Genomic DNA, 26,615 nt, shown 5'->3' with positions numbered 1-26,615 from the left:
ACGCGCGACAAAGATAAGTGTGCGTTGAGACGAAAAGATTCGGTCACTTGGAGAACCGCCCGTTAATGACAATTTATAATATTTTAATTCCGAGATAAGTGAAGAATCGAAGTTGTTTGTCATAAAATTGTGTCAATACATCAGCCGTGTAATTGAATAAAAGATTTCAGCAACTATGCGTTTTGTTCAGCACTCGAAAAAGCTATCACGTTAAGATTACCAACTGCTTCTGCTTAGCGATTGGTTATAAGTAAAGCATTGACCAATCAGGATAAAGAGTTTGCTAAATGGGTGCTGCAAAAAGTTACAGTACCATAACCGAGGTGTCGCCAATGGTAAAAGCACTGGGATTTTATAGACTTGTGCTAATGGCAGCCTTGACAAATACATGATGGCCGTTGCCACCGAATAGTGTAACGCGTACATGGAACTGTCGTGTGCCAGAAAAGTTTATTATTTTAAGTAGAATAACTCCTCTCGCGTGCCCCTTGTATGTTGTTTTTGTTCGCGAAGGGATAAAACATTGTGCACGGAACTGAAATCACGCCGGGAGAAGTGTGAAAAAACGAATAGTCGCGAGAAGAAAACACGGGTGGCAAAACCGCGTTCGCGGAGGTAATATTGACAATTTTTCATCACGACGCTACTTGCATTTTTCCGCGTCAATACGAAATACACGTATCCAGGATACCTCCTTCGGGTTTCTCGGCCATCCGGGCCGAAAAATTTTTCACAGATGGTTGCTTTTTCTTTTGTTTACGCCTTGTCAGTTGGGCTTTTGTTGTGTGCATCCGCGCGCCGCTGGTACACATAAGTGAGAGTGAGATGTATGCGATTCCTGTATGCGTGTAAGTGGCTTGTGTGGCACGTATGCTTGCACACAGGCGCGCGAGTTATAACCTCAAAATATGCTTCCAGCTGTCGAATTTTTATACAGAGCAGTTTTCTGACTATAGAACGATTATTTCTACCTGTTAGTGTCATTCTGCCGTAACGGTGCGCCGATTTCCTATCATCTTCTGCGTGACATAATTTCTCGATAACGCTACGTATGTGTTTTACAGTAAAGCCTCCATTAAATTCGAATATCAACAGTTTATTATAAATTAGAAAGGAGCTACATTTGCCCGGGTGGAATTCTAATGTATACACTCGCTTTCGTACTGTTTAATCGAATGTTGTTTACATGTTGCAGAGTACAAATTCAATGTAGGATCTGGGAAGCCATAAGTGTAGTTACATGCAACACTTTTGAAGGAAACTGAAACATAAAACAGCCTTCGCCCGTACTTTGTAGCTCTAATGTAAAATGTTCTGACACCAGTGCTACGATTATTTACAAACAGCTAAAGAATGCCTACCGAATGCTACTTGGAGCTGGGATAATACGAAAGACGTATTATTCGCAAAGTGACGCCTGAAATTGTTTTACACGCTTAATTTCTAATGTAATGTCATGGAAGCATGTAGCTCAGTTGTATTTATACATGGATGCGATCCTGCAACAAATGTTTTTTAAAGATAAGTCGGACTACTTTCAAGATGCAATCGTACAATTATTCTTCAATGGATAATGTAGCTCGGAAAAGAACTACCTGTTGTGTACAAGAAATTAATATCCAGACATGGTTAGCGCTGAAGCATGATATTAGAACTGAACACCAGCGGTCCGCATAAGCATTCTGGGAAAACAAGAACGTGCTGCCTAAGTAACGGGTAAAACACGAAGTTACATGCATGACAGGAATAGGAGACGTAGGTCGCAGACGCGTTGAGTGGCGCCGTAGCGCAAACACAATTTTTCCCTGTCGCTGAGCTATAGTTAATCAGTGGTAAGTAATTTACCACGTGACATGTATTACGAGTACCTTTAACTTACTATTAAGCCCTCTCTGGATACGTGCAACTTTTATTTCAGTCGCTAACATTCACTATGTGTTACGAACATATAGGAGTATATAGAAGCAAGAATAGATAAGCTGAAAAGGTGGCTAGACGCTGCCCAGAGTAAAGAGGGGCTGCGTGGGCATGCAGCAGCCTCAGTCACGCCCTCTTCTCGGGGACTCAGTATCCTCTACAACTTCCCCGACTGCTCGGCGTAGCAATCCTGTTGCTGTCTTGACGCATCAACAAGTATGTCCAGAGAAGCATATACGCGACGCGTAAAGATCTTATCGCAATAATACCAAGTTGTGCTTTGTTTTACAGTTACAACAATTGCAACAACTGCAGGCTCAAAATTCGAGTGGCCAGTCATTGACATTTGCTTTGCAACAAACATCAAATAATGTAAGTGGCTTTACTTGAAAAAGGAAGACTGGTATAGTGCACGCTTAGAGCTGTGTTTATTTCGAAGGAAAAGAAGCGATTGCTTTCATTGTAAAAATTTACATTACAGCCACAAGACCAAGGAAATGGGTCAACGACTGGAAATCACATAGTATATGTAAACCAGCTAAACCATTTGAATCAGGGTACCATAAATCCCTCAGGGACTGGTATGGGCCTACCCCCGGCCACCCCCACTTTTGGGGTGGGCCTTAATATGGGATTGCCACTATCACTTCTGAATACCAGCCTTACATCCCTCACGTCTAATGTTATCACTACGTCGAATCCTCTGCTCAATTTGGGCCTGCCAAGTATAAATACAGGACTAACCACGATAAATCCTAGCCTGAATCACTTGAACGCTATAAACTCCAATTTAACCTCGAACATTAGTTCGAACAGTATTAATAATGGTTTATCTGGTTTGGGACAGGACCTGAACAATATAAATACTGGAATTAATAGGCTGAATACGTTAAATTCAACAAGCATAAATTCCGGATTGTCCAGCGTTAACGCTGGGATTACTAATGTGAATCCGAATTTGACAAGTCTAAACTCGAACATAAATCAGAATCTTACCAATTTAAGCACAAACTTCACTCCTTCGAGTTCTGGTGTATCTGGCTTAACTGCTATCAGTCCAAATATAAATGCGAATTTAACTACCACCAGTATAAATTCCGGCGTGAATCAAGGTCTCAATCGATCTGCTAATACTTTAACCACTGGATTGACTCAAACTAGTCTGAATTCCAATAGTACGCAATTCCCATTCCAAGCCATACAAAGTATACAAAGTATTGCACCACACATTGTTGGATCGAATATTGCACATGTACCAAGTTCTGCCATATCGCAGCACCCAAATTCAAACGTCTCTACTATTTCACAAATATCGAATACTGGCACTTTGACGAGCTCCAGTATATTCACGAGCACTTCCAGCGAATCGGTTCATTCGACCACAGCAAATGTGAATCACGCTTCAAACGTGAATCTCACTACAAATATTCCGCATCTTGGTACAATGCATTCGAATTTGTCTAATGTATCGACATCCAATGTACAGCATATAGCTGCATCAAACGAGCCGAATATGTCACTGAGTCATTCTTCTTCTTTAAGTTCCTCTCAATCAACTGGATTTCAACCTCAGCGACAGTATTCGCAGGGAATTAACCCTGGCTTAAGCTCGTCGGTAACATTAACGGGCTCGTCTCAGCCATCAAATGTGGTCAGTACAATCAATACTGTGAAAACTATGCAGAACATTCAGAGTCAAAATATTAGCTCTCCGAGTAGTCCGTTTTCAATACCGCTGAAAAGTCCGGCATCTAATATTGCGCCGCCAACGCCAAGCCCTAGTCCTAACAGGCTACTACTTAGAAGTCCGGCGTCGAATTCAATGCAGTCTAACAGAAATAGTCCCAGCCCAGTTGGGACATCAACGTCAAATAATAATTTCAATATACAAATGCAAAGTCCAATGCAGAGTCCAATGAGTGTTAGCCAAATACAGAGTCCTGTACTTAGTCCATATCCTCCTGCAAAAAGTCCTCATCTCTTAAGTGGAAATAACTCTCTAAACAACAGAAGTCCAGCGCCCGGTGGCAGTCCTGGGCCGCCTGTGGTAAGAAATCTTTCTCTTTACACTTACAACTTAGCAAGATCTCGCTTACAATATTTCTTTCTTTCTCAGGTCAGACCTAATACGCCAATACTTCAACAGGGCATGCAAGTATTGCAAATAATTCACGGTACGCCACAGGGGTATCAATCGACGCCGACACAGCTGGTAACTAGAACGCATCTTTTTGGAAATCAGCAAATTCAAATAGCAACGACTAAGCCTGCAAAACAGCCACCACAAATTCTGCCAAAACCCCCTAATCAACAAGCTACGAGCTCGCAACAGAAACAGCAACGCGTTACTACCACGATTACTAATCAAGTAATAATGCCCGGTTTCATTACGCCATTCCCAACAGTTTCAAAGATCTGTTTATCGAATTATTGAATTATTACAAGGTGACTCAGCAAACGCAGCCACAGTTAGTTCTTGCTGGACCTCAACCAAATCCTACAACAGCCACGATGATACCGACAGCGCAGGGCCTCCTATTAAACCAGGTAATTGCGTCTGTGCAGGGTGTCCCATTTGCATGTCCGTCCTCATTACGCGATCATTTATGTTGCGCCTGTTCTAGCGATTATCAAATATTATACAAAGTACTTTTATATATGCTTGATATCTACTACGAAGGCTTATGTGCATTTTTAGCGTCACGAATATCTGCTTTGTGCTTCATATGTTTATCACATTTCATACATAGGTTTTGCCGTCAACCGGACCCGTTATTGTACAGCAGCAACCGGGTGGTGTTCAGCTCATACTAAGAACGCCAGCGAGCGCCCAACAACAAACACATACTGCACAGGTGACGGTTTCATTCATGCAGCCATTCCAATCCCATCATGTTCACCGATCATTGCTTACTTAATACTTCTATAAAATTCTTTTTATATATTAATAATATATTTTTCCACTCCATATCGTCGTTAGACTTTATGCGCATCTCTTGTTTTATATTCATACATCCGAACTTCGGATAAATTACCTTATAGTACATAGTGTCTCTCTAAAGTGATTAATGAGATTCAAGCCGCTGTAAGCAATAATGCGAATAATGTAAAGAATCTATCCTTTCGCAGTTAACACAACAGCAGCTAGTAAGAGTTGTCACGGCGCAAGGTATGCAGTTACAAGGCATTACTCCAACGTTTTTTGCTGTACCCAATGGTTTTCCTCCGGCTGCTTCTCCAGTGATTAGGCACACTCCGTCAAGTCCTGCACCATGTAAGTTTCGCGCAATCGTTCGCTCGTCTTCTGGTAATAATTGCATAATCGAAAAACGCTAAGAATCTTATATTTCTCATTTAGCAGCTAATTCAGGGACTGGTAGTTCTATAGTGATTCAAAACGCGATGGTACAAAGTCCTCAGCCACAGATCTCGCAAGTGGGTTCTGGCACTAATGCCGCTAATACTCCGTGTACGCAAGCTGTTGTTGAACAGACTTTGCTACCACCACCCAAGAAGAAGGCGAAGAAAAAGAAGAAGGCAAAACGGAAAGACGACGAGCCGCCGAAGCTAGACCTTGCTAGTATAATGAAGATATCGGGGATCGGAGATGACGATGATATTTTTGATACTGACCTTACGACTGAACCGGACGTTTCTTGTCAAATTCAAGTCGAGTCGAGCTCAGGACAAAATCTGGGGCAGCTTCCATCCCAAGTAACCGTACCTAGCAGTTCTGCCCAGAATCTGATACAAGTACCTGCACCGAATACAACGAATACACAAACCTCTATGTCTCAGACATTGAATAGTCAACTTGTCGCCCAGCTTCAGATGCCTGTGCAGAACACAACGATACAGGGCCAATTGCGATTTGCTCTTGGAGAGGATGGAAGGGTCGTCCTGCATCGTACCCCGGAACCAAATCAGCCTGAGATGGATCAAGCAACTGCTCAAGCGCTAATACGATCGTTGACACAAGGTGGTGGACAAAATTCACCGATTATCTCTCACCTTCTTGGACAGGCGCAAACTACAACACAGTCCACGCAAAGTACCGTATTACCGAGACAGAAATTCGTAAAGTCGCCATTATCATCGAGTGTTTCAACAGTTACTACTACTGTAAGTCCTGCGGGCCCCCAGAGTGTTACTTGTGCTACTAGTCCACAGAATGTGCAAGTATGCTCGAAGCCAAGTAATCAGCAGAAAAGTGTAAATGTTCCTCAAGACGCCAACCCTGTGTTAAACGTTTGTGTTCAAAGCAGCCTCGGATCTCTACAAACATTGGACATGCAAACATCGAAGAACATTAACGTAAATCTGGTACCAGCATCAAAACCTATTCAGTCACCTAACTCTAGCCACCCTCAGCCAAGCAGTAATGTTCTAACGACACCCGATGTTCTATCAACGAAGCCATCGTGCACCACGTTCAGTGGCTCCCGATTGGCTAACGCAAACCAAGCATCCGCTGGTCAACAAAATTCCAATGTTTCCGCGCAAAAATCTAGTCAAGTGCGACTTACGAATGCTTGTGTCGCTACCAATGTGCGACAAAATTTAAGTAAAGTATCGCAAAGTGGTGCCCACGTTCAGAAATCTTTGCCAAATAGTTTAACCGCACAAAGCGAACACATAGCGAAGAGTAATCCGAATCTTCAACAGGGAAACCAGCAGGATTCTATAACGTTGCAAGAAACGCCGATATATCAGCATAATCAACATCAGCAGATAGCGCAGACTGTACAGGCGCAAAACGTCCAGCATGTTTTCGAGCAGAATCTCCAACCGTCTGGGACGAACGTGCAGCATAATTCTGTGAACATGTTGCAACAACAAAGCTCTTGCAATGCTATGCAGCACGATACAATGAATGTTCTACAACATTCTAGTATCCAGCAGAATACAATAAACGTTTTGCAGCAGAACCCAACTGGCAACGTACAAAATATAGAGCATAACTTGCAGTCTGGTATCGGTGACATAGCTCACGCGCAACAGAACGTTATCACGAATTTGCAGCAACAAAATGCATCTGCCATTTTGCACAACACGAACGTGCAGCAGAATGTGAATGTACAGCAGCAAAAGGTCGTCGGGGCAAACACATTCGCCTCCGTTAACGCGCAGCATTTTGAGACACAGAATGCGGCCAGTGCTATACAAAAAGGGCTAAACGCACAGCAAAATAGCCAGCATCAGAATATCGTTATTACGAACGCTCCTCCCTCTAATAACATGCAACAACAGAATGAATCTCAAAAAGTAGAAACCCAAAGTGCAACGATGCTTAATTCAGCAGCGAACAATATATTAAACAACGCGCCGAAAATCACGCCCGAAATTCTGAATGCGCTGAGCAATTTAAATCCTAACGACCAATTGTTAATCGCGAATGCGAACGGGCAAATGCAAGTTATAAGTCAACAGTTTCTACAGCAGTTCCTGGCGGGTCAATTGAACGCAACCAATCAGGGTCAAAATCAAAACCAAACGCAGAAGATAGTGATCGGCGAGCCGGACGCGAATAATCAGAATTTACAAGGTGTACAAATCAACACTCCGACAAGTCAGATAATTGTAAATAGTTCCGGCGGGGCTCCTACTATTCAGAATAACATACAAAATATCGTAGTGCAAGCTGCGCCTTCTCAGATGCCGCAGCACATACAAATTCAGAATTCCGGCTTTCCCAATCAATTTATCGACAATCTAAATCAACAGCAAATCAGGAACCTAGGTACCACCAATCAACCAAAGAAAGCGAAAATTGTTAAAAGGACTAAAGCTGCTGGTACCACCCAGAATACTGGAAATACTCAGGTACGTGGAGAAACATTGCCCTTTCAGTTATTAATCATTATTTATCGCTTGTTCTCAATTGAAAAATTGTGATGATAGGTAACGAAAACTGTCACGGTTTCCCGCCCGACAATGATATCAACGAATGCAACCAGCCTTCAGAAAATTGATAATTCTAATAAGGCGAACGTTGTAGTATCTCAAAGTACAAATCCGATTAAGAGCGAAGCTACTCAGATTGTCACAAACGGTCCTGTACTTCCATCTTCCCCTGGGAATCACCTATCAGTTCCTTCGAATGGTCAAATGGTTCAAAGAGTACAGACTATTCAGCTTCCTGCTCAGAAGCAGCAACTACTAAAGAATATACAGTCTCAAATACAAGCTATACTGGCTCGTAAATCGGGTTCGCAGCCGGATCAGACCGTTCTGACGAAGTTGTATCAAGAGCAGGCAAAAATTCTAGCCAGTGGGAAGATAGTCAGTACCACAACACATTCCGTTAGTAGTGTAAGTTTTAACATTACGATAGTTCTATAACAGAATGAATTTAAGAGCACTAACGTTAAAACAATATTACATGACGCTATTCTAAACAGGGCTCGGAAGCAAATTTCAATGTAAGCGCAGTTTCGACCATACCGTCAAATTTAATCTCCCAAAATTCTTATAAAAATCAGACATCGGCTGTACAAACTCAAACGCAAACATCCACCACTGTCGTAACTTCACAAAATTTGAATCCAAGTACGCCAACGACTGTGCAAAGCAACACAACTAGTAATTATATGAACAATCTCACGGTAAGGAATAGTTAATTCCATTATATTCTTGTATTTTGTGTATATTACGTAACGAGAAATGCTTGCAGGTGTCGCAGAATGTGCAAGGACAGCAGTGTGTACAGAATAATCAAAATGTGCATCAAGCGCACACGAAGCAGCACAAAATCTACCAGAATCATGGAAATCAGATATTGAGTCCGTCCTCTGCCAATATGCAAATCTTCTCACCACCGATCCCCTCTGTAGCCACCTTGCAGGGCAACGCGCAACAATTAACCTCGGTCCAGACGCAACAAACGGGGATGCAGCAATCGACGCAATGTCAAACAGATCCACTAGATATCAAACCAAACATACAAATACCAAGTCCGGTTAAACAAGAACTTTCTTCGCCTATTCAAGTACAAGTTCAAGGTGGCTCGCCTGCAGGACAGGTGGCCTCGCCTAGAATGATGGGCAAAGGGCAGCAGAGGATTCAAAGTCCAGTTAACACTAGCGGCAATTCGAATAAACCGATTGTCAGTCCTGGCAGCAATTCGAGTCCTTTAGTAAGTCCAAGGCAAGGTGTAAAAAGACCCGCATCCAGCCCGATTTGTAGACAAATTAATCGTAGCGACTTGTAAGTGTTATATTTTACTTATGCGAGCTAATTTGTGGGTAACAGTTACACTTGGAAATATATTTGTACTTTTATGTAAAAACAGGTTAGAACAGCAGTTAAAAATCGATCAGAACGGTGCGATAAATCCGGATGTGAACACGCCATTTATGAGCAAGCGCGATGCTTGTAAACGTCTTGTAAGATATCATTGTTTAAACGAACAAGTACTTAGTTCGAAGGATTTGGCGAAGGCCGACGAGATATTCGAAGAAACAGCGAAACACCTGTTGTCAAAATTCAACTCCATGATGAACAAGTATACGTACCTTCTTTTGATGGAAAGCATGGTACGTTGAACATTGTTAATCATACCTTATTATATTTGATGTACGTATAATGTCCGATATACCTGTGCAACGTCTATCAATGGGATTCTAATCGAAACGAAATTACAGCGAGAAGTAAGGACATCAGAATTGATGATGATCGATAGAACTTTCGTCGCCGAAGAGCAGAGTATATTAAATAGATTACGAGAACAAGAGGCTAAAACGAATGGTACGCCTTTCTGTTTCAATGTATCGACAAATTCACCGCCGCGAGCATACTAATTATTATAATGCCGTTTCCATTTGTGTTGCTTCACAGAAGAATTTAAAAAAGAAGAGAAGCCATTGGTGCCAAAGGTTGAGCCTGGTCTTTCAGAGGAAGACAAACTATCGCCGCCGCTGACTAACGTTTCTGTGAAACGTGAATTGGAGGATGACTTTCCGAGCGACGAGATGGAATGTAAACCAGTGATTAAGTCGGCGAGTTGTACAAGTGGTGATTACGACGAGTGGGTAGAAATTCAGAAGGAACTCGGTGTATATCCATCTACCACGGACTCGTTTAAATGTAAAAATAGTAATAATAGTGGTAGTAATAGTGCATGTGCTGTGGCTGTAACGAGGTCGTCGAAAAGTGAAAGAACACGAGCGAACGGTGAATGTCGTGCGAATGTACCAAGCGCGAGTGTTTCTGGAGTTCAAAATACAGTTGTAAAAGAGAATTGCGAGCAGGATAGCGGCCCGGTTTTTGAGAGACGTTGGAGTAGCGCTACGGATCTGGAGCGGGATCTGTTGGAAGACGCCGACAGCCTAGATGGACTGGCCTTACATTCTCAAACGCAATGCCCGGGCGCTCTTCACCTAACTAACGAAAGTGGGAACGATAACGATAACGAACACGATGATATTACCGCACAGGTACAATCTGCCATTGATAGCATTCTTAATCTTAAAAAACGTCCTACAAATACATTGCCTGGTAGTAGTGGTAACAGTGCATCACAGTCCAGTGAATCGAAGGACACAGTGCTTGACCAAGCAGTCCGCAGCATTTTAGGCTCGTGACCCTCCTTTAATAAAGTATGCTAAACGAGTGAAGTTAATGGTGAACATCAAGCTGGTTGTACGTTTTGAAAATTTTCAAGGGACTACACAGTCTTTTTTGGGTGATTTTTTTGTGGTTAATGTGGATAATATATGGAAACTATGTTTGACATTTATAAGAGATGCAACATTGTTTTTTGGTAATGCATATCTAAACATCACGCGGATCGTTGCTAAATTATTTGTACAAATTGCGCAGCCTTGATTTCATTTATACATATATATAAATTATAACAGACTAACTGGATGATGCGATTTCACATATTTCTCCGAGACTTTGTCAAAATTTCGTTCTGCAATGGCAATAACTATTCATAATATTAAAGAAAAAAAAAATATGAAACATGTATACTTTCCAGTAGTCTAGCTGTAATAAAGCCATCGCGTTTACCTAATTCTAGCAGCTGTACATGTGGATAGATAGACAGATAGATCGATAGATAGATAGCTAGATAAATAAATAGATAACTCGCTCAGATTTTTCAATCTGCCACTTTGTAATGTAATTTTGTAAAAAGTAATTATTTAAAACAACTTATTCCACTTTGTCTGTAGTACTTGTAGAGAAATCTAATGGATACTTAAAACTGGGTCGGTGAATTGTACATACGTTTTTAACGTGTATTATTAATATTATTAATATTATTATTGCTATTATTTGTATTATTGTTATTGAGATTCACTCTCGGAATTATTATTGTATTATTATTATTAATATTATTATTATTATATTATAATTATTACTACTATTATTGTCAACGATACCATCATTTCAAATGATGAGGAATGTATGGTATAAAGAGAAAGTAGTGGTTTAAGAGACTGAAACGGAAGACAATGAAAACATAGAAGGCAAATGATATATAAGGTAAAAAGGGAACACAAGACCTCTATATTAATTTGAATTCATTTCTATTTAATGTATATGCAGTCTTAAATGTTAAAACGCAAAATCAAACGGGCAAACATTTTTAAGTAGGTATATAGTATTTTACAACTTTTTTCTCATTGCATAAAATCACGATAGATCTGGGTAAACAATGAGTACATGTGTAGAGAGCACATGCGTGGAAAAAGGGTAATCGCATGCATTGGTACCATTTTTAACCAAACGATAGATTTAACCGGTGAGTAAGACTTAGGAAGCAGATCTTTCTATATGTGCCTTTTTATTTTTTACACAGTCGATGGATAATATATATCGTGTATGATATGTACATCCGACTCGTACCTTTGATTCGCTCAGTGCTGATACGTCGAATGAGTAAATGCAGATCGCTTTTTTTTTTAAAAATGGTAAATTACACATACAGAACTATGGTCTGAGCTGATCGTCTTCTAAATGCCACGAGAAAATTTAGTTACGCAGTTGTATTTTTCCAATCCTTTTCCCACAGAAATTCATGATGGCTCTCTATACGCAGGGGCAATGAAATGTTTTCGGCAAAAGCAATCCAAGACTGACGTATATACAGAGAATCAAGCAAAACTATGTAATGTATTACAATAAGGAATAATCATTTGTACATAATATTCAATTACACTCTCGACGGCAATCGTGACTTAATGAATTCTTCAAAGATTTTAAAATTTGGATATGCTAAAGTTCTTTTGATCCTAAATAAATTGCCGATATTTCACGAGTACGTGTACGAAAGTATTTTTATCCTTGTCTACGTTAAGCTTTCAGTTTGGCAGCATGAAATTTCATTTTCCAGTACTCACAATTCCACGTGACGATAGCATAAAATGCCTGACGAGAGTGAAGTCAAGTGGTTAAACGCGATAAAATGTAATTATTATTACCAATTACATGATTTTAGAAATCATGAGAATCTTGTAATGAACAACTCCTCTCCTATCACGACATTATGGAATCAATATTATTCCATTTTTAACCACAAGCTTAGGTGCCTTACGAAGAAATGTTCAGCGAATCTTTTTACCCTAACAGGTATACAGTATTTTAATAAAGGCACATCAAGTTGTTGAGTGTTTCGCATAGCTCGAATAGCTTATTGTACGTCTGATGTGATCGGCTGCATTCGTAACATGATCAAACATTATTAGTCGCAACATTTCTTCAATATGATTCTCATCAAACTGTTGTACAGTTTAGTAGTACATACTACGTAAATAGTATATAATAAGGCATTTCTTAACAAATGCTTGAATGTGCTTTATACAAATGTCTGCCTCATATGAAATTGCATGTTTCGTGTGATATGTGTACCTACATTACAGTATATATACCAAAGAATACAAAATTAATTCTAACTACATTGCGATACGTATGTTGGTGCTTATAGTAGTATAATTACTAATGTGTTTCGAATTAACATTCTCTGCTTGTAGGTACATCGTGAAATCTACTTTCTAAATAATTCAACTAATGCTTACAAAACATGTAATTATTTGAAAGAATCAAACGAATGGAAAACAAGATGACACGAATCAAATATGTACAAATCTCATCTTTAATTATATATAGTACTTTACATACACAAATTCTCGGTGCAAAAGTTTGAAACAAACCATATGCCTAGAAAATTATCGAAATTCAGTAAAATATTGAACACTTTGTATATTTATTTCTCATTTTTATGCGTTAAATAAAGATAAATGTTTCAAAGGTAAGTTTCAATTAAAGTGTTATATATGTTATAAAGTTGCAAAAAAAGTTGAAAAAAAAATGTATATTTAAAAGTCAATCGCATGAAAATATTTACAGAAATATGAGAATTATCGCTTATACTACTTGTACAGACGCCACACAATTTGAACTACTGAATACACATGTATAGTCTATATGCATGTATACACACTAGGGTGGCTCTTATTTTCGACTTTGAATTTTTTTCGGGGCACCCTTCGGAATAGTTCCAAATAATTAAAAAAAATCTGTATACAATTTGTGCCCGATCGGATAACGGAAAAAAGTGCCCCTGGGCCTTTGAACATTTAAATAATTATTTAATAGCTCAAAAAGTCGATTTTATATAATATCCTCGAAATTATTGATTCCATAAAAAAATATGTCAAACAAAAGTTGCAGATCCGGACAAGGAGCATCTTTTATGTTGTATTACTTTTTCTCGTGCAACAAACGGTTTTAAAAAAAGTCCGAAAAACTGAAGAAAGAAAAAATCTTTTTTCCCCTCAAATTTGGAAAGTTTAAATACTTTTCAAACACTTTATTCATGAAGGCGAACGAAAAAAATATTTTAGCGAATTTCGGTTCCAAATTTTCAGGAAACATTCATGACATATCAAATACTGAAAATAAGGGGAATTTTTTGTTTCTTTTTGGCATATTTGTATATGCTCCTCCCCTTAAATGTTTAAAAAATAGTCCTCAAAAATAAAAATTTCTTTTTTTTGTTCGCCTTCATAAATAAAAAGTGTTCGAGCAGCATTTAAACTTTCAAAATTTGAGGGAAAAAAAGATTTTTTTTCTCAATTTTTCGGACTTTTCGAAAACCGTTTGTCGCACGAGAAAAAGTAATAGAACATAAAAGGTGCTCCTTGTCCTGATCTACAAATTTTATTCGACATATTTTTTTGTATAATCAATAACTTGGAGGATATTATATAAAATCGACTTTTTGAACTGTTTAATAATTATATAAATGTTCAAAGACCCAGGGGCACCTTTTCCCGATATCCGATCGGGCTCAAACTTTACACATATTTTTTTTTAATTATTTCGAAGTATTCTGGAGGGTGCCCTGAAGAAAATCTTGAAAACAAATTTTACCAAGGTTAATAAGAGCACAGGCTTTAGCGACGTACGTGACTTTTCAGTAGCTCCATGTAATCGCATGTGTGTGCAATGTATATATATATAGGTACATGTACATTCGTTACACGCGTCCAAACGCGTGCCCGTTTGCAAATAATTCTTTGTTATGTGTAGAATTTAGTGCATGAAGCAGAATGATTCCAGAAATCACTGTAAAAATGACCAAACACGAAATCTCCGGTGCTGTAGAAGATGATCCTTACGATGTGGAGAAATGTGGCAAGTGGATTGATGCGTGTAATTTAAATAAGGTTTGAATGTTTTATCACTGTGATGGATAATTTTACCAGTTAGAATTGTATAATCGAATTGTAGCACGATACTTGCTTCTCAATCCTATTCCACTTCTTGTATAATATAAACAATGACGTTGTAAAGGTTATTATGTACATCTGTCATTGCACTTCTCATTCATTGATACTCGACAAACCAGTTCTGCGAATAACACATACCCCAGAGCGAGTAAACCTGCAGTTGTAAGTATTCGAAGGAAGATCGATTCCATGAGTGTGTGCCGCATACTTTTAGGTGTGTCTACAATTCCCTGATAACCTTTTACCGCATTCGGTGGAAGTTGCATTGCGCTTGGAAAATCGTGTCAATAAGAAAGTATACATTTTGGGGGACACCTCTTGCGGCAGCTGTTGCGTCGACGAAATAGCAGCTCAACATATTAATGCCGATAGCATAATACATTACGGTCATGCTTGCTTAAATCCTACCGTTCGATTGCCCGTGCTTCACGTCTTACCCAAAAGAGAGATCGACGTGATAGAAGTTGTAGAGAAATTCAAATGCCATTTCGAAGACAGATCCAAGAGAATTTTATTTTTTTACGATATCGCTTATGCGCATAAAGTTGGTAAGTCCTTGGATCATAAGGAACGTAGAGTCAGATTCAATTTATTTCAGTAATGTTTACGTTCGTATTGCAGAAAGTATACATAGTGCATTAAGTTCCCTTTACGAGAGCTTAATCTTTACTTTCTTAAACTGCACCTCCAATGTGGAATTCGCGGACGCGAAAGATAATTCGTCTGCGGTGATCTTGGGTAGAAATTTCACTTTAGAGGAAGCATGTAAAGTAGAGGATTATGAAGCCTTCTTCTTAGGAGACGGTGGAAAAACATTCGCCACTTTAGCGATGACGATTCCTGCAAACAAATGGTGCTACTTCGAGAATAATAGTATCGTTGAATCTGAAGCCTTGAATACGCCGTGGTTAAAGAGAAGAAGATTTTTAGTTGAGAAGTTAAAAGACGCCAAAGTCGTTGGCATAGTTGTGGCCACGTTAGGTATTAAAGATTATCTTAAAGTAATAACGATGGTTAAAAACATTCTCAAGCAAAAGAATAAGAAGTCTTATATCCTGAGCATTGGTAAAATCAATCCCACAAAGCTTGCTAATTTTCCGGAGGTATGTTTGACTGTGGTAGTAGAAACATTAATCGAAACTGGTATTAATAATCTAAGCATGCATTCTGTATTTGCAGATCGATGCTTTTGTTCTGATAACGTGTCCTGAAAATGAAGTGTTCGATTCTAGAGACTTCTTAAAACCGATCCTCATGCCTTATGAGGTAGAATTAGCGTTTAACGATTCCAGAGAACCTTACATGCAATATTGTATGGATTTTAGGCAAATACTTCCTGGTGGAATGAATTACGTTGATTTTAAAGCATCGTCAAATTCAGACATATCTTTAATCACTGGCAAACTTAGAGATTACAGTGACAGTAGTACGTGTACTGATAAGATGAACGCTTTAGCCATTAATAATTCAACAGGTATAAACATGTTATAGAAAAGAAGTCGACACGTGAAAAATTCCCTGAATAATAATATATTAATTTTATTGAATTAGGTGTTGTTGCAATTGGGAAAGCAGGGGCAGAGTTTTTACATAATAGATCTTGGAAAGGAGTCGAACAAAGATTAGGCAAAGACGCAGTGCATTCAGCAGAAATCGGTCGCTATGGTTTACCAAATTGTTACAAAAATGAACCTGTTACTACAGAACAAGACAACGGATGAGCATAATAAATAGAATATTCTTCCTAATATAGTACTATTCTTTGTATAAAAATCGAAACTTTTTTAAATATACTGCTCACCATTTTTCATGTATTTTATTAGCTTTCAGTTGTTATAAATTTAAAAGTTGGAGTAATTCCAATAAAGTATTAACGAAATCGTATAATTTTTAACCGACTTCAAAAAGGAGGAGGGTATAGATTGGACCTGTATGTATTTTTTATTTTATTTTATTTATTTATTTTTTTAATGTTTGTCCCCGCATAACTCCTCAGCATATAAACCGATTCTGATAATTTTTTTTTTATTATTCAAAAGAGGGCAATGGTCCCATTCTATACTGCATCAATATTTTGCCAGTTCTGGTTAATAATAAAGACTATTGTCACCTAATTATTATGTTATGTACGTACACGCATATCTTCTAAGCGTGTTGTGTCAATATATATAAAACTAAAAAGAAAAAATTTAAAAAAAATTAATACTGACTTAAAAAAAATAAAAATGCACTAAAAAGTAAACAATAATTTAATCCCTTATTTAATCTACGACTCTCAAATTTTTTAAGTCGGCGTCTCATCATTTGCACTGTGTAAATTTGGCGCCGATTTAAAAAATATGAGAGTCTTAGATTAAATAAGGGATTAAATTATTTTTTACTTTTTAGTGCATTTTTATTTTTTTGAAGTCGGGTTTTAATTTTAAAATTTTTTTTTTTATATATATATACTTATGTACGTATATTATAACCAGTGGTGGGTTTACTACGTTACATCGAATTTACTACGTGACACGCGTAAAAAATGTAACTAATTGTAGAAAATGTATTCAATGTCAAAAATTCAAATACAAACTGTTAACCTTCAGCTATTGCATTGAATTTTACTGCACAATATTTTAAAATACTTTAAAAAGCAAGATTGGAATGTAATTATAAAAATTATAGATAATTTGAAATTTTTTAGTAAACTTCATATATTTGGTGTGCAAAAGATACTCGAATTTTTACATGTATCAACATGGATTCTGAAGAAATTGATGAAGCTTTGGCAGATTATTTCTTTGGATTTCCATTTAGTATTATTGAGTCTGACCACTTTAGGAACTTTAAATTCCAACTCGAAAGACGTTGTCGAATAATTTACTTAGCGCAAAATTTCAAGATTACAAAAAATCAATGGACCAGTGTGGAATCCAAAGATGCAGTTCTACTTTTAGATGGAAAAGTATATATATATATGGATTCATCATCCAACGATATGCTGATGCAATTTTGAATTTAATGAATACGATATGTCCATGCAGATTTTTCAAACAATTGATTTTATTTTTTTACATGAACGTAATAAAGTTAAGCTATTTACTACATCTTATTCTACACGTAGAGAATTCACTTTTCTACGGTAGGTAAAATACGGACCCACCACTGATTATAACACGTGTCGCGTTACTGATAGCATTACGTAGCGAGATATCGAAATATCTACCTATATGATCAGCTGTGTTCTGTCATACTGCGATGTTAAAGCAGCGGTGCAACGTGTTCCTGAGTGTTGCGCGATGATGTAAAAATATTTAAAAAGATGGCTTTATATTCGCTTAATAATAAACTCTCGTGGAGAGGTTCCAGCGTTCTCACGATAGTTTTTGTTTTTGGTGTGTGCATTCTATCATCGTACGCGCAAGAAGCTTCTAACCTCAAACATGTCACTGTCACGCTGGATAATAAGAATACCACGGTGGAAAATGCTACACAGAGCCATTCCACTGCCAACACTTTGACAGAAACGAATGCTTCAAAGAAATCTGATCACTCCAACCCAAAACTGAGCACCACTGCGTTAAGCACGGTAGCCACTAAATCTGAGAATGTATCCACGACTACGGTCCGACCTGAACGTGAAATTAATAATCAAACAACTGAGAGAGTTAACACAGCACCTACGAGCATTGTTAGCGATAAAAATGCAACTACCATACCAGATTTCATGCTACCATCTCAAAGCTCGGACATCGTTAACGCGACGAATACGAGCACCACAACTATTATGCCGGCAGAGCCAGTATTGCCAGATAAAGGGTCTGCGGAGGAAGAGCATAACAGCTCGATGTCCATATTCTTTGTTCTCTGCGTCCTAGCTTTGGGCATTTTACTTATACATCTCATGCTGCAAACGAATTTCCGATACCTACCGGAATCGGTGGTAATTGTTTTTCTGGGAGGCGCCATAGGTATGGTCATAAATCTCATGTCGAATCAGAATATAGCCAACTGGAGAAAAGAGGAAGCCTTCTCTCCGACCGCTTTCTTCCTCGTGCTCCTTCCCCCGATCATATTCGAATCGGGGTATAACTTGCATAAAGGAAATTTCTTTCAAAACATTGGCAGTATCCTAGTTTTCGCTATATTTGGCACAGCAATATCGGCGTTCGTTATCGGCGCTGGAATTTATTTGCTGGGCTTAGCTCAGGTAGCATATAAGCTCAGCTTCGTCGAAAGCTTCGCATTCGGATCATTGATATCGGCGGTAGATCCGGTTGCTACTGTAGCTATATTTCACGCCTTAGACGTAGATCCGGTATTAAATATGTTAGTCTTCGGGGAGTCCATTTTAAACGATGCCATTTCTATTGTATTAACCACGTCCGTATTGGAATCCAATAATGCAGCGACTACTAGCGAAGCCATTATTCTTGGCCTAAACAGATTCTGTCTTATGTTTTTCGCCTCTGCTGGCATCGGAGTTGTTTTTGCTCTTATTAGCGCATTGTTACTAAAACACGTGGATCTCAGAAAGAATCCTTCGCTGGAATTTGGGCTCATGTTAGTATTCACATACGCGCCGTATGTTCTGGCGGAAGGGATACAGTTATCTGGTAAGGACACAAGCATTTCAATCTAACGTCGTTCTGATACAAATAATTAAATGGAGAACTGTTGCAGGTATTATGGCAATTTTGTTCAACGGAATTGTAATGTCGCATTACACGCACTTCAATCTGTCGACTGTTACACAGATCACGATGCAACAAACTATGAGGACTTTGGCGTTTATTGCCGAAACTTGCGTATTCGCGTATTTGGGACTGGCTTTGTTCAGCTTCAGGCATCGGGTAAAATGATAGCAACAGAATGCCGCATGCAATATCTCTGATATATATTTGTAGTTTGTAATGATATCTACTTTAATCGCAGGTCGAACCAGCATTAATTGTATGGTCCATAATTCTGTGCCTCATTGGCAGAGCCGCAAATATATTTCCCTTAGCCATTCTCGTCAACCGTTTCCGAGAACATCAGATTACTAGAAAAATGATGTTCATAATGTGGTTTAGCGGCTTGCGCGGTGCAATTTCTTACGCGTTGTCGCTCCACTTGGATTTCAGTGATGAAACACGACACGTGATCATCACCACTACATTAATTATCGTGTTATTCACGACATTAATATTCGGCGGTTCCACTATGCCATTGTTAAAGTTCTTGAGGGCAGAGAAAAAGCAGAAGAATAATAGTAGAAGAAAGAGAAAGGACAAAGAGGTTTCGCTAAGTAAAACTAGAGAATGGGTATGTTTATATATATATATTTCTAAGTGGCTACGTTTTAAAGGTACACATATATTTTACGCGTAATACTTTTATCTCAGGGACAAACGATAGATTCTGAACATTTATCGGAGCTTACAGAAGAAGAGATCGAAGTATCGTTCCTTCAGTCACGAATCCGCGGTTTCGCAAGATGGGACTTAAAATTCTTTATCCCCTTCTTTACGAGAAGGTTCACGCAACAAGAATTAAAAGATTGTAAATCTCAGATGACGGATCTGACGAACCAATGGTATCAAGCTATTAGAATTAGTCCTATGGAGTCGGAAGATGATGTAACTACCGCGTCTACTGCGCAATTAAATATAAATTTGTCCGGGGAGAGTAGGAGTCAAGTACATGGAAAGCAAAGCAAAGGACGTCCAAGTCACGGGTCTATATTAAGTATATAATTTATTGCTGTGCGATGTGCTAAGTGTGCTCTCTCAATGTGCTTACACGTGAATGTACATAAACTTTTACTTCTAGTAGCGTCAATCATAATTTAAAGGAAATAATGTTAAATACGCAATGTTTCCAATCTACAACTTCTCAAATTCAAAATTTACCCACTTGGTTTATGTTAAAATGAAACGGTCTTCTGTATAGTAATGAGACAGTATTTTAGAAGAAGACTGAGGCAGTAACGAAGGATGATGATCCTTTGGCTTCAGCAAGGAGCTCATAATTATTCTGTGTTATTTAAAAATCTACTATCCATAATCGTCTGGCATTAAAAGCATTTGCTTTGCTCTCAGGGCTTATTGTTGGTGAAGGGGCTATACCGGGCATACATTCAGAATTTGAATAATTAACAAATGTGCAATTGATTTACAGAGAGGACGAGGATTGGTCTGATTAGTAGTCGAATTTATATAAGAAAATTTCTGGATTATTTCGTCGTGTAAAGTATTGCACTTAATAGTTTTAATAAACGCGGCTATTGTGTACGAATGTTGCTTCGTGAAACTGGACGTGGTATTATTAATGGTGGCCTTGTGCATGGACAAGTTCCTACATGCTGCTTAGTATAGCAGTAATTGACCTGATAGTTGGAAGATAGACAGGCATTGACACACTGGGCAGAGTACAGTTCCGTTAAAATAATTTACCATCATACCGAATTTTATTAATTCACGTCGCGGTAGATACGTAGACAACATACTCTGTAGCAACAAGAAATGAAATAGAACAATACAATTGCTCAGTTAAATGATACGCAAAGTATTAAATATAAATTATACTTTTGAAACTACTATTTAATACTGCATATAGAAGATAGGAGACAAGTATTATTTACTTCAGGTTTATTTAATCAACGTGGAGTGGAAGGACGTGTGATAACTATTTAAATATCTGCACAAAAAGAAACAAGAATTATGTACATTAATCTTTATGCTGCGTCATGCTGCATATCGTGTAAAATAAATATTTGTATAAATTGTAGGATTCGTATGGTACTAAACATAATGTTAGGAAGCGCGATTATGCTTACTTTCACAGAAACATTGTAGATATATGTAGCATATACACCAAGAGAACTTTATTTTAACATAACTTCAATCGTTTCAAGCATTGGCGTCCGCGGGGGGGGGGGGGGCGCAAAAGGGGCAGTTGCTCCTTCTGGCTTTTGAAAAGAAATCGCTTATTTTTCAAAACTGATCTTTATTAAGTTTATACTAAAAAGGGGAATATTTTATAATTTCGGTTTTAAAATTTTAATTAAATTGGCACTATAAAATGGGTTAAAAAAGCAAGAGGGGTATATTTTTCTTTATCATCATCCCAAAGTTGCCGCTCCCCCCCCTGGAATAAAGTCTCCGGATGCCCCTGGTTTGAAGTTATAGAAATGATTTAGTATTTGAACGTTTTAAAAACTTACATATGTTTAACACATACATGTGTGCACACATAATATATAAAACTGTGTAATAATAGGATATTTATGAAAATTCTCTAACAATTTTATTGCATACAAATGTCCAATGCTTAAAATAACACGTGAATGTCTATTTCGTGGTAAAAATTTAACTCCACTTTATCTCCGTTATTAATTATATTATTTCCTTTCATTTTATTGTTACCACCTATATTTGTAAATATCCTATTACAGTAGAGTTCTTTTTTTCCATACACTTGTTACATTTCGTATGTATGATATATTTAATGACCTGCACTCGAATTCACGCAGTACAAATGATATATTTTCATCTAGATATACTCTATTGCTAATATGCTGCGATAATACCACTAATTAGTGTACTTCTCTCGAAGATGTGTACGATCTATATGTGATATCTCGGCACAAAAGTTTATTTTAAAGTACAGTTAAATTCTATGGATTTTATCTACACAGGCGCGCTGGACATTTCATTTTTTTGTGTTTGCCTTATATCATATCAGTCGTGAGGACAGAACGTATGCGGATGCGACATCCTGTTTCCTCGCAGCGGAGCATTAACCCACAGAATTGAATCGCCGTAATTCATTGACGCCAGATATTTATAACAGCGTTTAACCGAAGCTAATCGATAAGCGTCGCGCCACACAAACAATGTAAATACTATCTGAATGAAATTGCACCTAGAGGGAACGCTTTTCATCAGCTTCGAATGGTAACGAGTACACGGAACATCGATAACACACGTATAGGAAATAACAGTAGTGTGGTATAGTTTGTACAGTCACCGATTCTGAAAGAGAAATAAAGGCTTCGTTTAGTCTGGGGCTTGCGGAGATAAATGAAAGGAATCTCAGTGTCGTTTTAATGTGAATTTATTTTTCTTATCATATACCGATCTCGGGAGGTGGGTACATGGGTCTGTTATCTTATTTTTCTGCGGCAGGGCACATAACGGAGGCAGCGTCTAAATATCAAATCCGTTTAATTCGTTCGGCTCGTTATCGCTACTTTATTAATGTCTACGGTTTCATTTTACGCCTCGCCTGGCCGCACATCGAGGGACTGGAGCACGAGGCATGTTCATTTATACATTAGTCCCGTGGAACGTTCTCTTACCTCTTAACGGATTCGTCGCGACTGACTCTACCTCTCCATGATATTCCCTTTCGATCGCGAGAATATAATGGTAACGGCGTAGACGTGTGTAGAAAAAAAAAGATGGCTTTTAATTGTATACGCCCTTCTTTATACCAGCTCGAAGACGTATCGAGCACAGGAAATATCGCTTGAAATATTACGTGTAATTTGGATTCGGTAGAAGAGAAGCCTTCACGCGACCAAAGTCCGTCGAGAGACATTTCCACTGCCTTTCCTAAATTTCCTCCACTACATTAACCGCAAATTCTTTCGTGTTCCATTCAAATTCATTTTAGCCAACATTAATATATATATATATATCGATAAATTTTATTATCCTCTTTACTAATCGGCTATTGTCTAAAAGCATAGCAGAACACACTTCGCCTCCTATTTCTTCAGTGCTCCAGTCAATTTATAGTTACACACATCCTCTCCTCAAACGTTTATTTGCTCATTGGATTACCGTTCGATAAAGTTCTAAAAATGATCGTCGCGTACCGCGAGCATCTATATGCACTCTTCGTCGATAGTTTATATTCTCATTAATGCTCAACACATGGTACATGCATGTATGTACAACATCGAGCAATCGGCTAAGCATGCAAAGTTTAAATGATCCTATAAGTCTACGACCAGTATGACTATATGTACCAATCAGTAAGATTACATTACTATACCTCGAACATCATCGATTTATTACAGACAAGTTCCAACGGATCGTTTACCTCGCGTACAATCCGTTGGAACAGTTCCCCGTGCCTTTCGTCTAAATTAAATCGAAGGTTTACAATACATACGCTCTGACCTAAAAACGTGTAAAACCACCCGATTACTTTTCAATATTTACAGTATCTCATAGACGCGTGTCGCGCACGCCACCACACTTACGTAATATAACTTGGTGTTCGTTCGAAATCTTCTTGCCTCCTCGTTCGTTAAATCTCAGATTTCGTTTCCCCCGATCGGTTCCGTCCATCGACCCGCAGTTCTCAACCTCCTAACATTAGAAAAATCACATTACCTAACTCTCGCATTTGCGCGCGCTTTCCTTGGTATTGATATTGTATACATTACTCTTCCCGAGCACGTTAACAGCTTTCGAGTCCCATTTCGGAAAAACGTTTCGCCGAGATCGGATCAGAGAGAAAGAGCAACGTTGGACCGTTCCCGAAGACGATTGTCTTGTCTGAATATTTTGGCATACTCCGCGCTATTCTTCGAGCGAACGCGCAGCGGTTCGCTGTTCGGGCCATCTCGTCGGACGCTCGCGTTCCGCGTAAGATCTACCGATTGGAACATGAATATCTGGCAACGGTTCGAAATTTGGGTCCCTATACAAACCGTGTCGACTACTCTCCGTCGATCGTCGTACTCTCATACGCATGAAAATCATTCTTTACATTGTCGAGAAAGAAAACGATGCACATCGAGCCTTCAAAATTGAACGCAATAACAATATAGCTGGTACATTGGGGGGGGGGGGACTCTCGTACGTCAAGCTATACATATTTTCTTTACTGCTAATGTTTGTTAATTTCCATCCTACCTATCCTAGCGCCAAGCAGCAAATCACACCTACGGTAAATTGTCGTTCGATTTATTCTATGTATATATGTATATTTATATATCGTCAGTATGTATAGTCACAATGTCCCGCTACGTGTTGAAACCTGCACGTCCTTGAAATCCGTTGAACGCTATGTAGTAAAGAAACCGATCATTCGTTTGTTGTGCAATACGATCGTTGTACGATTGGAAGATATCGTTCATTACGGTGCGTTGCTCCTCATCGTCGATTAACATGCTGCATATCATACATTCCCCGTCGAGGCGTGAACTTATTGTTGACGTAAGCTCGCACCTATGCATGGTCGACAATAAAATTCATCAGCGATAAGGACGATTGGACGAAAAGCTCGAGACGTACGTAAAGGCATTCATCTTATTGATAATTTGTGTTCGCGTATTGTTGCATTCTTCTCAATTCGGATTTCACTGGTCGCGTTTCATAAAACAGTACCGGTATATATATTATATGTATATATATATATAATATGTATATATATATAATATGTATATGTATTATATGTATATATATAATATATTATATGTATATATATACATATATATATTATATACGATTATAACTTCCGTTGTGTACTGTACAAATTCAACACGATTGCTGTCATCAGTCCTAAATCATTACGATGGGTTCACATGGTTACAAAGGAAAAATTATAGAAAAGCATACTTTGAAACAAAAAGAGAATCGATCAAGTTCGTAGGACACGGATTGCGTATTTGCGTTCGACTTTTATGAATAACATGGGTAAAAGAGGCAGTTTCGTTATTTCGTGACTATTTCATATATGATGAGGATTAATGTTAACTTTTTCAGGTGCCGTTTTTATGCTGTAACAATCGAATGTAAATCTATTCGAATGAAATAACAGATGGACTTTTATCACGGGTCGGAAACATATTTTAATTGTGGAATTTGTACAATGAATTTGAATTATACTGGATTTAAAATACGAGACACTTTCTCTCGCGTAGGAAAGCGTTCTCCTCTTTTACCCAGAAATATGTATCGTGTGTTCGGTACAACACTGTTTTATAAATATCCTTTCCACGGGCGTCGCCACCTGTTTCACGTGAAATGCTTTTGGTTAATCATGTCTTTTCGGTGAAATGATGTTGAACTGGCAGGGCAAGCGAAACAGAACATTCGTTTGGAAGCATAAAACAGAATTCAACGACGCGAATGCGTTCGCGGCGTTGAATATCCATTGAGCGTACTGTTTCGCTTTCTTCGTTATAAAATAGAAGACAATTTGTCGGCAGAGAGCTGAGTAATCAGTCGACAGCTCAAAGTAAAGGTCGCGCATGACTTAACACCGTATATCCTTTCTCCTGTATCACGATTATTTTTATATCCATTTGAAGTGTCAGTCACGACGTACAAACTTGTGTCCTTTGCTCGTAATTGTATATTATGTATACGACATATGCCTTAGCAGTATAAAGAAATTTATAACAAATTGAACGAAAATTGTGTGCCACAATCGATATCTCTGTCGTTGTTCGAAATCAGACGGTGTATATATATATATATTTGTACGATCGATGTACGCAAAAAAAAAAGAAAATACAATTATACTGCGAGTTTGTTAGAAATTTATTTCCTGTCGATGGGCGAACTTATCGTTTAAAATGTCTTAAAATTTTTAATACGCAATTTAATCGATATATCCACTTAAATTTCAATCACGTTTCCCGACTCCGCTTCTTATGATCGAGCGAAGTTATGCACTGTCTCATTTCGAATCGTATGAATATCATATTAGCCGTCTCACCAAGAATCTGGCGACCAACCCTTAATTATACTAACGATATACATGCTTCTGCATTCAATGAATTTGTACAAAGACTCAGTCCCTTAAACACACGTTCCGGCGCATGTGTAATGAGTATTCTTCTCAATCAGTATCAAGACGATAAGGACAATGATGATTACATTATCCTGAATATTAATTAAGCACGAGGGAGAGCGATCACAGCGACGGAAACCTGTCTATTAACAAATTTCGATCAAATGATGTAATGCGAAA

The 26,615-nt window shown here is 38.3% G+C and overlaps 3 protein-coding genes and 1 long non-coding RNA gene across 10 annotated transcripts; 3 read left to right on the top strand and 1 right to left on the bottom strand.

The window, feature by feature from the left end:
• The first annotated feature begins 345 nt into the window (after positions 1–345).
• LOC143369905 (uncharacterized) lies at positions 346–12,367 on the top strand. 5 transcript variants are annotated; one of them, XM_076814396.1, is made up of 16 exons: positions 346–615; positions 1,196–1,832; positions 1,953–2,133; positions 2,209–2,289; positions 2,399–3,964; positions 4,034–4,285; positions 4,363–4,464; positions 4,668–4,772; positions 5,047–5,191; positions 5,279–7,740; positions 7,819–8,229; positions 8,319–8,522; positions 8,591–9,123; positions 9,209–9,452; positions 9,561–9,663; positions 9,754–12,367. In XM_076814396.1, the coding sequence occupies exons 3-16, from the start codon at positions 2,029–2,031 to the stop codon at positions 10,497–10,499; spliced, it is 7,059 nt and encodes a 2,352-aa protein (XP_076670511.1). In that variant the 5' UTR covers positions 346–615; positions 1,196–1,832; positions 1,953–2,028; the 3' UTR covers positions 10,500–12,367. The 5 variants fall into 5 exon arrangements, with proteins under 5 accessions (XP_076670511.1, XP_076670521.1, XP_076670493.1 ...); XM_076814406.1 differs by having other exon boundaries at positions 5,276–7,740; positions 9,757–12,367; XM_076814378.1 differs by having other exon boundaries at positions 348–615; positions 5,276–7,740.
• Positions 12,368–14,360: 1,993 nt separating this feature from the next.
• Positions 14,361–16,468, top strand: Dph2 (Diphthamide biosynthesis 2). The gene is made up of 5 exons (XM_076814518.1): positions 14,361–14,591; positions 14,869–15,202; positions 15,276–15,757; positions 15,834–16,128; positions 16,206–16,468. Exons 1-5 carry the CDS (start codon positions 14,475–14,477, stop codon positions 16,373–16,375), a joined length of 1,398 nt encoding a protein of 465 aa, XP_076670633.1. The 5' UTR covers positions 14,361–14,474; the 3' UTR covers positions 16,376–16,468.
• A 1,329-nt stretch (positions 16,469–17,797) lies between these two features.
• Nhe1 (Na[+]/H[+] hydrogen exchanger 1) lies at positions 17,798–22,712 on the top strand. Of its 2 annotated transcripts, none has more exons than XM_076814430.1 (5): positions 17,798–19,252; positions 19,320–19,489; positions 19,572–19,943; positions 20,024–20,366; positions 20,799–22,712. In XM_076814430.1, exons 1-5 carry the CDS (start codon positions 17,959–17,961, stop codon positions 20,867–20,869), a joined length of 2,250 nt encoding a protein of 749 aa, XP_076670545.1. In that variant the 5' UTR covers positions 17,798–17,958; the 3' UTR covers positions 20,870–22,712. The 2 variants fall into 2 exon arrangements, with proteins under 2 accessions (XP_076670545.1, XP_076670553.1); XM_076814438.1 differs by having other exon boundaries at positions 17,799–19,252; positions 20,024–20,355.
• On the bottom strand, positions 22,098–25,042 carry LOC143369975 (uncharacterized). 2 transcript variants are annotated; one of them, XR_013085540.1, is made up of 3 exons: positions 23,893–25,042; positions 23,682–23,809; positions 22,098–22,654 (listed from the first exon to the last, which is right to left on the bottom strand). It is a non-coding gene; the product is annotated as an uncharacterized LOC143369975 (long non-coding RNA). The 2 variants fall into 2 exon arrangements; XR_013085538.1 differs by lacking the exon at positions 22,098–22,654 and adding an exon at positions 22,721–23,597 and having other exon boundaries at positions 23,893–25,039.
• Between the last annotated feature and the right edge of the window lie 1,573 nt (positions 25,043–26,615).

Source organism: Andrena cerasifolii, chromosome 1 (genome assembly GCF_050908995.1).
Source record: "Andrena cerasifolii isolate SP2316 chromosome 1, iyAndCera1_principal, whole genome shotgun sequence".
Classification (NCBI taxonomy): Eukaryota; Metazoa; Arthropoda; class Insecta; order Hymenoptera; family Andrenidae; genus Andrena; species Andrena cerasifolii.
The sequence above is the reverse complement of the archived record's forward strand: the minus strand, read 5'-3'. Positions and strand labels throughout refer to the sequence as shown.

What these genes read in the sequence shown, in the direction of transcription:
- Nhe1 (XM_076814430.1), top strand. Translation starts at nt 17,959, where the DNA reads ATGGCTTTATATTCGCTTAATAATAAACTCTCGTGGAGAGGTTCCAGC. An exon ending in TAAGTAAAACTAGAGAATGG is followed by an intron (nt 19,944 to 20,023) that starts GTATGTTTATAT and finishes CTTTTATCTCAG; the next exon opens with GGACAAACGATAGATTCTGA. An exon ending in AAGTCACGGGTCTATATTAA is followed by an intron (nt 20,367 to 20,798) that starts GTATATAATTTA and finishes ATTGATTTACAG; the next exon opens with AGAGGACGAGGATTGGTCTG.
- Dph2 (XM_076814518.1), top strand. Translation starts at nt 14,475, where the DNA reads ATGATTCCAGAAATCACTGTAAAAATGACCAAACACGAAATCTCCGGT. An exon ending in ATGCGTGTAATTTAAATAAG is followed by an intron (nt 14,592 to 14,868) that starts GTTTGAATGTTT and finishes GCATACTTTTAG; the next exon opens with GTGTGTCTACAATTCCCTGA. An exon ending in CGCTTATGCGCATAAAGTTG is followed by an intron (nt 15,203 to 15,275) that starts GTAAGTCCTTGG and finishes TTCGTATTGCAG; the next exon opens with AAAGTATACATAGTGCATTA.
- LOC143369905 (XM_076814378.1), top strand. Translation starts at nt 2,029, where the DNA reads ATGCAGCAGCCTCAGTCACGCCCTCTTCTCGGGGACTCAGTATCCTCT. An exon ending in TGCAACAAACATCAAATAAT is followed by an intron (nt 2,290 to 2,398) that starts GTAAGTGGCTTT and finishes TTTACATTACAG; the next exon opens with CCACAAGACCAAGGAAATGG. An exon ending in AGAATACTGGAAATACTCAG is followed by an intron (nt 7,741 to 7,818) that starts GTACGTGGAGAA and finishes TTGTGATGATAG; the next exon opens with GTAACGAAAACTGTCACGGT.